At 32.9% G+C, this 12,054-nt stretch overlaps 1 protein-coding gene across 1 annotated transcript; it reads right to left on the bottom strand.

Moving 5' to 3' along the window:
- Nucleotides 1-6,984: 6,984 nt before the first annotated feature.
- Nucleotides 6,985-7,908, bottom strand: LOC126621562 (protein SMALL AUXIN UP-REGULATED RNA 12-like). The gene has a single exon (XM_050290090.1). It carries the CDS (start codon nt 7,695-7,697, stop codon nt 7,383-7,385), a length of 315 nt encoding a protein of 104 aa, XP_050146047.1. The 5' UTR covers nt 7,698-7,908; the 3' UTR covers nt 6,985-7,382.
- Between the last annotated feature and the right edge of the window lie 4,146 nt (nt 7,909-12,054).

Below are 12,054 nucleotides of genomic sequence, written 5' to 3'. Positions count from 1 at the left end.
AAATCTTGGCCTGGGTGGCATTGACGTGGGACCTGGTATTATGGTCTTATCCAAAAATTCTCACCGGATCCTCTTTTTCAATCACGTTCGTTTATTATATATCGTGCGGTAAAAATTATTGTAAATTTTTTATTTAAAATTGAATATAAACAGTACTGACGAAAAATGTCTCTACTGTATATGATGAACGAATACAATTGGAGGATTTCCGAGATTTTCACAAAAAAAATCCGAAGAAGATCCTCATTCCTATCCAAATGAGAACGAGTTTTTTTATTAAAAAAATTATTTGACTAAACATAATTAGGGTCTAGGTTAGGATTTGGTCCCAGCTCATTGGAATTAGGGTTTTGCTTTCTTGTTTACTAAGGATTAATGATTAGTTCTCTATAGATAGCGTGTTATGTAATTCAGTTAAAAATAAGCCATTCACAATTTAGTTCTTTCGGTTTTGTAACTGTTATGGTAATCTTTGTTTTAAATTAATGATAAAATTATATTTGTTTGTAGTCAGTTTATTCTCCGATTCATTCATTAGTTTGTTATTCCTTGTACATTGTCAGCTTCATTTTCAACTATCTAAACCCAAGGACATGTCAAGTGTCACTAGAAAAAGCACCATACTTTCTCCATTACAAATTCACTAAGAATACAAGGACTAAATATGTTAAGCTATTAGATTATCATGCAAGCATCATAAGGGACGGCAACACTTTTCTACTGATCTTGCAATCATCGATAAAAAACACATTACTACGAGTCACTTCTAGCATACCTTGAGCTTCTTCCTATAGTTCTTAGCTATGGGCACAAAACAACATACAATACGAAAAACCCACCACCTCAACAATGAATAACAAATGCTGCTCAAAGATTTAAGTTTGCACATTAAGCCATAAATGCTATAAAGGTCTCTCTTTAGTAGTTCAAGAGAACAACCACAACTACAAACACTCTTGTCACTAGAAAAAAAAAAAAAGAACGACTACAAAGGAAAATATGAGAAACATTGAGGGAAAAAGAAAGAAGAGACCGAGAGGGATTGTTGTCAATTCCAAAGCCAAAGGCAGAAAGCTCCGACAAAGTATTTTTTACACCACCTAATAAGAAGGGAGGACAATTTATAACACAAAGGAGGCTTTGACTAATTTACTCTCTAATTGTAAGTCAACCAAAATTTTTATTCTCAGCTTTTATTTTAGGCATTACCTCATAAGTTGTGAAAATTTATAAATAAACAAATTTTTTTTCAATGTTTAAGAGTTGCTTTGAGATTTTGGTGCTTTAAAAAAAAAAACTTATTAAAAAATCTGAAACATTAAATATATTTGGTAAAACAAACAAAAAATGCTTTTTAAAAAAAAATTAATGTCAATAACATTAGAAAGGCATAAAAAAGTAAAAGCATGGTTCTACCATACTTCTAAAAAAGTGTAATTTTTTTTCAAAGCATTGTAATTAGTGCTCATTTAATGAAATTTTCAAATGACAATTATACCCCCACATGTTTTACAAAATTACAATCTTTGCTACTTTTGGCGATTATTATATCATATTAAATATCATATCAAATATCATATCATTTTTAGTCATTTAACATATTCAAAACACTTTATATGAAAGTTTACCAAACATTCAGACATTACTTTTCAGTCATTTAACATATTCAAAACACTTTATATGAAAGTTATTCAGACATTACTTTTTTTTTATTAAAAACACTTTTACAAAAAAAAAAAGTTTACCAAACACTCACCAACTTTATTTTACAGCAATTTATTATCACAGCACAACATAATCAATTTTGTTTTTAAAAAGCACAACAATACCAAACTGACCCTTATAAAATTTTCATCCCTTGAATATAAAATGAATTTTCAACTCTCACAAAAAGCCACTTCGGTGAACCAATTATATTCTCCTTCCAAGGATCCAAGTCTTGCACGTTTGATCTACTGATTTTTATAGCAGTAGCTACTCATTCAGGTACTTGATATTCAAGCCTAATCTGTGTGTTATAATATAAGTAGAGAGATATAAAAATAAAAATAAAAACATGCGAAACAGGAGAAATAGAAAGAAGAGACGTGGTCATTTCATTTTTAAAAGGCAATATTAATTCCCCATTTCTCTTTTATTTTGTGGTCGTTCTTTTGCTCCAGCGACAAGAGTGTTTGTAGTTGTGGTTACTCTCTTGCCCTATTAAGAAGAGACCTTTGTATCAACCATAACTTAATGCACAAACTTGAATATTTGAGCAACATTTGTTGTTCATTGTTGAGGTGGTAGTGGGGTCTTGTATTGTTTGTTTTTGTGCCCATAGCTAAGAACTATAGGAAGAAGTTCAAAGATATGTTGGAAGTGACTCATATTAATGATTCTTTATTGATGGTTGCAAGATTAATGAAAGCGTATCCGTTTTATTCTCATGATGCTTATACAATAGTCTAACAACTTAATATGTTTAGTCCTTGTACACTCAACGGATTTGTAATGGAGAAAGTATGGTGCTTCTTTCAGTTACACTTGACATGTCTTCCGGTTTGCTACTCCATTGATTAAAATCCTATTCATTTTCAATTTTTGATCAAGGTCCTTGGTATTAATAACATCATTAATTATTTGAATAATAAAATATTTTTATTTTTAAATATATTCATTTAGTGTTAAAAATGTTACAATTAGTATATTTATATTTATGGCTAAATTTTTATCATATATTTTTATTTTTAGTTTGTACCTATTTTTAATTTGTACCAATTTTTTTTTTCATTTTTAATTTGTACCCATATATTAGTTTCTTTTTGTACCCATATTTTTTAAAGTTTTATTTGTGTTTGTACCCATGTGTATACCGTCACGTGACATTGTATATTTAATCAATGATAGAAAAATTACATATGGTATATCTATATATATAAAGTGAGCACCCTAAAATGGTGAAAAATTCAAAATACCATAAATTGCCCTTTAAGAATTTCATAAATTACAATTAAACCAAAAGAAGCTAAAGTATTTAACAATATTTTTATTTTGAATGAATTTAATATTTAAAATTATAGAAGAAAAAAAATAAAAACAAAACCTCCCATGTTAGTTTGTAGCCAGTTTTAATTTGCAACATTTTTTTTTAAATTTGTAGTATTTTCTTTTTGGTTTTATTTTGTACCCATATATTAATTTCTTTTAGCGCCTATATTTTAAAAAAATTCATTTGTACTCATAATTTTTTAATCTTTTATCTGTACACAAATTTATTTATAATGTTCTCATTCTTCTTTATTAATGTACCACTTTGTTATATGTGAAATGTACCAATTTTTTTAACACTATGGATACAATCTTTTTCCATTTATTATTTCTTATTTTTACATAGTTTTCATCCATTTATTCAATCAAAATGTTTGAATTTTTTTATTGTAACCGTTTCTAATAGTATTATAATGAGGGATTTTCAATTTATAGGATTATAAATCTCATAAAATATCAAACAATTAATGTCAAATCTATAAAAATATAAATATTAATTGTAATATAATGAGGTGTACAAAGTCAAGGGACTTTGATCAAACTTTGAATACCATTAAGGTTTTAGTCAAAGAATGTTAAGGATTAGGGACCGCATCCAAAGTATCCCTTTCTAAAAACTAAGACACGGTACGGCATGGATACGGCAATTTATATAATAAATATATATTTTAAAAAAAATTTCAAATAACAATAAAAAATTTAATTACTCAAAATTTAATTTATATTATTCAAACTCTAAAAAAGAAAGGATGGTAGTGGTGAAAATTTGGTGGGCTATGTAGTTTTGGGCTTTAGTCTCATTTAAACCCTAAGAAAAAAAGAAAAAAAAAGAAACTGTGGTGTCGTTTTTTACTACAGAAACAAACAAATGGCATGTCGACCTAGCAGTCATCTTCTTCACGAAGCCTCCTCCACTAGATCGGGTCATCTCCGTGCGACGCCTTCCTTCGTCAAATTGTGTCATCTTCTTCACGAGGCGTCCTTCCACTAGATTGCGTCATCTTTGTCATGAGGTTTTCTTCCAAGAAATTGCGTCAAAGGCCATGGTGCAGATATCTGTATCCAGATAGTCGGATGCTTGTATCCATCTGTCAAACACCGTATCTGTTGATCCAGATACGTATCCAATGCGTCTCTGACCGTATTATAGACGTATCGTGTCCATTTGCATATTCAACATGTGATACGCGGCCAATGTGCCGTGTCTGTGCATCATAGATTTTATTATTATGAACTTAAAACAGCGGTTCCCTCCACTTAGTGCTATGGTCTAGTGTATTTTACTTCACTTGTAAGTGAGAGGTTTTAGGTTTGTTTATTGACATATGTGACTTTAAACTCCATTATTACTAATCTATTATAAGTGGCTTATTTTAGGCTAGGCCCAAGTTTAATCTACACTAAAACACTATTCATAAACACAATGTTCTTCCTATTTTACCCCTGCTAGGTTTGCATTATTACGTTTTTACACGGACAAAAAAGCCCTATACTCATCTATTTCCTCCCGATTTCTTCCTGCCTGGCCATCGTGCTAACTTGGTGCGACTTTTCCTCACCAAGCAACCACTCTGCTCCAGATCTTTTAAATTGAAGTTCCTTTCCTTCAACCTTTGCATGTTGGATTTCACATCAACAACATCTCCCTATAACCTTGGAGCTGTGTTCGGATTCAAGCTTTTCGACGAACGCCATCAAGGTTAGTCTGAAATGATTCCTACCTTATTTATATTGCATGCCAAAATCGGCTTCCAATTTGTGATTTATTATAACTAGGCTTTTGAAAAAAATTTCATGATTTTGTCTAATCCAATTTAATGGTTAGAAATTTCGCCTAGGGATTGCAATTTCATCTGCTCCAAACAAATAGATTCTTTTTATTCTGAATTTAGAAAATTATATTCGAATTTGTTTTACATCTAATTCAGTTGGGTTTAGGGGTTGTGTTTTAGTGTTTCCTAGCCTGAGTTGTATATAAAGAAAAAGAGTGATTTTTTTTTTTGTATCGTAAAGAGTTTATCATGATCATAGACACGAGTTTGATATTATCAAGTAAGATGCTGAGTCATCTTGTATTCATATAATTACATTTGTGAGTTGATTTTCTGTGTTTTTGTTGATTTTGTTTGCTTATCTGGATACAAGAAGAGTGACACTGCCACCAACATTGTCAATTTATATATGAAAAATGTAACATTTGGGCCAATCTAACCATTTATTTTGAGCACATCACATCAACAAAATAATAAAACATATGACAACGAGGTTTTTTCAAGTCAAATTTTTGTTGGCATGTTGTTGTTCATGTAAGTGTTGATTGATAAATGCGAGTGCTTTTGTCATTTTATGACAAAGAAGAAGAAGAATAGTATGTATGCTATAACATTATGAGTCTGAGAATTGAGACATGTGAATTGTATGGAGGTAAGCAACAATTATGTGATTGTTTTTTTTTTTTGCTAAAATGATTGTGTGACTTTTTGATATATTGTTCATTACGAAACAGAAAAATGCAATGATTAAGTCCTCATCTTCTGTTTTTTTTCTTTTTCTTGGTCTGCCACTTTTTTGGTTTGATTCCTTTTATTTTTATTTCACAGTTTTGAACTCATTTTGGTTACTCAGGAAATAATAGTAACAATAAGTTCCAATTGGTGTTCCTCCTCCGTGAGTTTTGAAAAAGTCGAAACGGTTCCCATAAGTTTTGGAGTCAAGAGTGTCTGCAACTTATGAGAAGATCAAACCGTTAGATTTAGCTCAGATTTTAGTATGATATGGATAAGAGGATACCGAACAACTTTCGTGAAGGAATAATCTTGATCTGAGCTACCGAAATGTAGTTTTGGTACTCATAAGATGCCTGTCCAATTTTCTGCCAAAATTGGAAACCGGTTTGTCATTTCAGGCATCTGTGATGATCGTACCTTTTTTCTGAAAATTTGATATGTTGTAGGTACTGGGCGGACGAACAACTTTGAAGAAGAAAATATTCCAATCCGAGTTTTGCAAGTTGAAGTTCCGAGGCTGTTTACAAGCCTGTCAGATTCTCTATGAATTTTGAGTCTGTACTCTTTTGTTTATGCAAAGGATGATATACAGTCATACAACAATATATATATATTTGCTTCAAGAAAATCAGTAGTATAAAGATTTTAGGATGAAATGAAAGGATTTTTTTATTTGTGAGATTCCAGGTGACAGAGGTGAACATGTTTTGTGGCGTTGTGCTTTCCACTGACACGAGAGCTTCTCGTGCTGATAACGTGTTGTAAAATTGACGGTGTGTGTAGTGGAATAAATAAACAAGACACAAAATTTACGAGGTTCCTCTACAGTGAGTGTGACTGGAGTAAGTCCTCGGGGCAGTAGTGATGCTTTCATTTATAATCTGAAATAATAAGATTACAAAGATAACTCTCTTTATTCTCTCCTCTCTTTTTCTTCTCTCTGCCATGAGCCTTGTGGCTTCTCTCTTCTTCCTCTCTTCCTTCTTTCTTTTCTCTCTTCACAGCCGTATGTCCATCTGTGTATCCTCCTTCTCATCAATTTTATAGACAAAACTTTAGACAAAGTTGCAGTGGGAGGACTGTATAGTGGGATGAGTGGGATTTTAGTGGGTTGGCCATCCACACATTGAATTGCTTATAAGATTACAACACAAATAAGCTTATTTACAGATGGAGACCTATAAAATTATATGTAACACTAAAAATAGAGGGTCTATTTAAAAATTATAATAACTTTAGCTATTCAATCAAATTTCAAGAATCTGGATTGATTGATGAGATGAATTTGGTGGAATGGATTGGAGAGGAACCCTTTCCATGTTTTTGGGTACAACTTTTTTTAGCTAATAGACGCTCCTGTATGTGATTTGACTCAAGATTTTGTATTTCACGTAGCTAAGCTACCTGCTGCTTCAAGCCATATAGAGAAAGAGAAAGAGAGAGGGGCTTAATTTATAAGGCAAACAGTCAATTAAGCTGTCCTTAATTCCTTAAAAACAGTAGTAATTGTTTCACAGGGAACATAACAATCTACCTCTGTGAGTAAAATGGATCTCAAACTTTACAAATGTAACCAAACCCATTTTATGTTAATGGGTTTCAAGTTAGGGTCAATAATCAAACATCTCAAAAGGGTTGAAAACAAACCTCCATTCACAACCCCCAAAAGAATAAAAGTATAAAAAAACCCCAACAAATTAAGGTCAAGATTGATGAAAAATGAAGAAAAAGATGTTAAAAAAAGAGAGAAGCTATAGCTATCTATAGCGAAGCTTCATCTTGGTCATCTCTTCTCCAAGAAAATCCCATACACAAATCTCTTGACCTTGAAAATATGCAGTGATATCATCTCATGAGCATCGACGTTAGGGATCGAAAAACAACTTCTTCGCAAGGGATGGTGAGGCCCATGTCGTGATCGAAACCGAATTCCTCTTCGGCTTGGCGGAGGCATTGGAACTGAGGATGTGTCAAAAACGAGATGGGAACAATGTACCTTGTACTGTTCTCGCCAACGTAAACTGGGAAATGGCCTTTTGGGACATCGATGGGAAGACCATCTTCGTCATAGCCATGTTTCTTTCCCGAGCTTGAGCATCTTTTCAGGATTTGCTTGAGCACTGCGGTTTGAGCCAGTTTGTTCGGTTTTCTGATGCCCATTTCCTTTCTCTTTGTTTTGTGTTTTTGGTTTGTGGTGTTTTTTTTTTAGGTAAAGGAAATGGGGAAAAGGAAGGATAAGAGAGTGGAGTAGTAGAGAGCTGTTGGTGGTGAAGTGAGTGAAGGGTGACCGGGGTATTTATGGAGAGAGAGAGAGAGAGAGTGGTAGGAAGGATAAGAGAGTGGAGTAGTAGAGAGCTGTTGGTGGTGAAGTGAGTGAAGGGTGACCGGGGTATTTATGGAGAGAGAGAGAGAGAGAGAGAGAGAGAGAGAGAGAGAGAGAGAGAGAGAGAGTGGTAGGTCATGTGGAGTGTGGAGGAAAGGACATACCACGGGTGTTTTGTAGTGTGTATGTGTGCAAGAACATGGTGGGAGCCAAGCCCATTGGGTTTACTCTTGCATGTTGACCCTCCATATGACAACATGGACCCTCTCTTTCCCGATGGAAAAAATTTGTATTTTGGACTAAGATATGCCATTCTTATTATGTTATAATTCTGATTTTGAGGCGAGACAATTGCAGTTGTATTATAATGTTTGAATATTAAGAACTGATGGCAAATATTAAAGAGGTTATTTTGGAATAGATTCAAGAGGACCCCAATTAAAAGAGACTTAAAACAAAACAATAAATAGCCAACATGATCCAATTAGTTGTTACCGTATTAGTGGGTGAGACATGCCTTAAACGAAGCAAATGAATGCGTCCAAGTATAAAAATCATCCACACCAAAACTCAATAGATTGAGATGGCACTCCAAAGCCAAAGAAACTCAATTCCTAATGAAAAACTTAAACACTTTGCAGTATGAAAAAAAATTCAATATAACGAACACGAGGACAATATTTGACAACGATCAGTGCCAACTCTCAAGAGAAACTGACAAGGAATTAACTAGTGTCCATATCCCATGAATTTTAAGCATGACAATGGGAATTTGGTGCGGAGGGATTGTTCTGCCGAGTTTGAGTCTTGGAAAAAAGTCCCTGAGGAGTTGAAGAAGTCCATGCTGGGAGAGTTATCGGTAGGTTTGGTGAATAATGAACAATTATTTTTGTTAAAACATAATATTTTTTAAATTACTAATTTGTTGTTACATGCATTAATGTAGGTTCATTGGGATGTTGATGAAACTGATGAGAAGCAACGAATTTATGTGGATGGGATTTTCAAGCAAAGTTTTCGGCAGTGGAAGTTTGATGTGTTGCGGGCGGAGGATTAAAGTTGATGAGTGTTGTTTTTTTTTTTAATAGGATTTTGTGGACTTTATATTTAATTTAATGAATAAATATATGTTATGTGGATGAGTATTAATATTTGCATTAATTATAATTTCTATTTGGGATAGTAAATTAGTTTTGTTAATTAATTTAATGTTTAATTAGGTTTGAGTTTTTTATTTATAATAAAATAAAATTTTACAATATATACAAATAAAAAATAAAATAGAAAAAAAAAATTAAAAACTATGCATTGCGCGACGATACATTCATTCGTCGGGCAATGTGTCGAAAAGAATAAATTGTAAAGTAAAGGACATAAAATAAATAAATAGTAAACTTGCGCGACGAATACTTAATTTTTCGTCGCGCAAATGACGTAAAGGACATAAAATAAATAAATAGTAAACTTGCGCGACGAATACTTAATTTTTTGTCGCACAAATGTCATTTGCGCGACTAACACCATCTTCGTCACACAATGGTGTTTGCGCAACGAAATAGGTATTCGTTAGCAAAATTGTTTGTCCAAAAGTGAACTTTTTAATCCAGATTCAACCATGTGTAGAGGCAAACTGTAAAAAAAATTGCAGATTGTGCCTCTGTACTCATCCCTTCGATTTTGCTCAATCCATCATCCGTCATTTTCATTTTCTCTCAATTTCATCATCTAATACTCCCTCCATTTTCTTCTTTTGGTTGATCGAGCTATCTCGGTGTGTTTGGTAAGCTTTTTTTGTCGTTACGGTAAAGTATTAATGTAAATTCATACTAACGCCATTAATTTCGTTGTCTATAGGGATATTGTGTGTGATTAGCGATTGATGGAGAACGATTGAAAAGGTATTTTCTTCGTTTTATTTTTTAAAACAAAACAATAAATAGCCAACATGATCCAATTAGTTGTTACTGTATTAGTGGGTGATACATGTCTTAAAACAAGCAAATGAAAGCATCCAAATATTAAAATCATCCACACCAAAACTCAATAGATTGAGAAGGCACTCCAAAGCCAAAGAAACTCAATTCCTAATGAAAAACTTAAACACTTTGCAGTTCAGAACTTGAAAGATTCTACAGAAAAAAAATTCAATATAACAAACACGAGGACAATCTTTGACAACGATCAGTGCCAACTCTAAAGAGAAACTGACAAGGAATTAACTAGTGTATATCCCATGTATTTTGTGCTCATCATCATCAAAATACTCATCAGGAAAGACCTACAAACTAAGAAGACACTTATGGACGAGAAATATTAATTGAGTAATAGATTTGCAACAATTCATATGAAGAGAAAAGAACAAGGCTAAGAAAATGGGGAGAGAGGCTGTCATCGGCCCCAATCCAGAGCTTGAGGCTGGCGACTATGAATTTTTTAGATCTAGGATTTTAGTAAAGGAAGGAAAGATCGGCTATTGGAGAGTTATAGACAAATTTTCTAAATACTAAATAATAGAAATTTACAAATGGTATGTAAATTTTCCATGCGAGTTAAAGCTAGGAAGGTAATCCATTTTTTCCTAGCCTTCAAAATAGATCAACAAAGAATCAACCGACAAAGGTGTGGGTTTTTTTTATCCTCAATCCTTTTGCTTTCCTTTCTCTAATTTCTCTTGTGCTCAGTTGGGTTCTTCTCATTTAAGCCTCAATGTTGAAATCCTAAATCTCCATCTCTCTCCCTCCTCTCATTTTCTCTACCCACCAAAACCATTTCTTAGCCTCCATCTCTCTCTCCCTTATCTTGGGCTGCCTTTGTTAGTCATTCCTCACTTTCACTAGTAGAAAAAATAGCTTGCGTGACGAATGATATTTCGTTGTGCCAGATGTACTTGAGCTACGAAAAATAAACTTTGTTGTGCAAAATAGAGCGATGAATAGTTTCGTTGCGCAAGAACACTTCGCGAGACGAATAATCTCAAAAAATTGCGCAACGAAGAGTTTCGTCGCTCAAGGACACTTCGCGCGACGAATAATCTTTGGCGTCGCGTAAAGTGGGGAAGAAAATGTGGGGTGGCACGAAAAACTTGCGAGACGAAATGGAGAATTTGCGCGACCAATAATTCATCCTGCAAGTTCCTGTCAGTTTTGACCATTTACTGCAGGTGAATATGAGGAATTAATACCGCATTTAATACAGGTGTTTGCGTGACAAATGATTCGTCGTGGAAAGGTCCTAACCCACCTATAAATATTCATTTCTGCTGTCCTAATTCTTCACAATTTTATTATCCAAATTCTTCAAAATTCTTTTCGTGCTAAGATGGCGGATAAGAACAAGGGTGAGACTGTACGTGATGCCAACCCGCATGATTTAAGGGATCATTTTGAGTTTGTGCATGCGATCACTGTAGCCATGGGGAATAATTGTCTCATTGCTGAGTGGCGTTCTTGAGAAGATGTACCTGGGAATGTGAAGAAGACTGTGATGGATGAAGTATTAGTGAGTATATTATTCTTGATGGATTAATAGTTAAGCTTATGATTGTTAATTATATGTTGAAATTAATTATTTGCATATATGTGTAACAGTGTAAGTATACTCTTGATGATGATACGAACGAACAGTTGATGAAGTTGATGGATAATGCGTTGGAGGGAGGTTAAAACCGATTACGTTATCAAGTCTTGTGGAATGGACCAAGATCATCCAAATAGTAGTTTTAAATTTATGTTTTGTATGACAATATTTAAATTTAAGGTGTTTTTTTATGTTACGTATTCAGACTTACTTATGTTTCAATTATGTATTTGGACTTAATTAGGTTTCAATTTATGTTGGTTTCAATTATTCTTCACAATTTTTTTATCCTCGGTTTATATGTGTTTACAATCTTCAATGAATATCGTACTTATGCTGAAAATAATTGTATGAATTAAGTAATTAATTATATATAGACTAAATATTGAAGGCATTAATTATTTATAGAATAATATTTTAGGTATTAATTATTTATAGAATAAATATTTAAACTATTAATTATTTTTAGAATATATATTTAAGGTATTAAATATAATACCTTAAATATTTATTCTAAAAATTATTAATATTTTATTCGTCGTGCAATATTCTAAGTGACAATAGTTTCGTCGCGTAAAGAATCTTTGTGCAATGAACACATGTATTTGTCGTGCAAAG

This window comes from Malus sylvestris, chromosome 5, assembly GCF_916048215.2.
Source record: "Malus sylvestris chromosome 5, drMalSylv7.2, whole genome shotgun sequence".
Lineage (NCBI taxonomy): Eukaryota > Viridiplantae > Streptophyta > Magnoliopsida > Rosales > Rosaceae > Malus > Malus sylvestris.
Note: the sequence above shows the minus strand (reverse complement) of the source record. Positions and strands in the feature narration are given on the sequence as shown.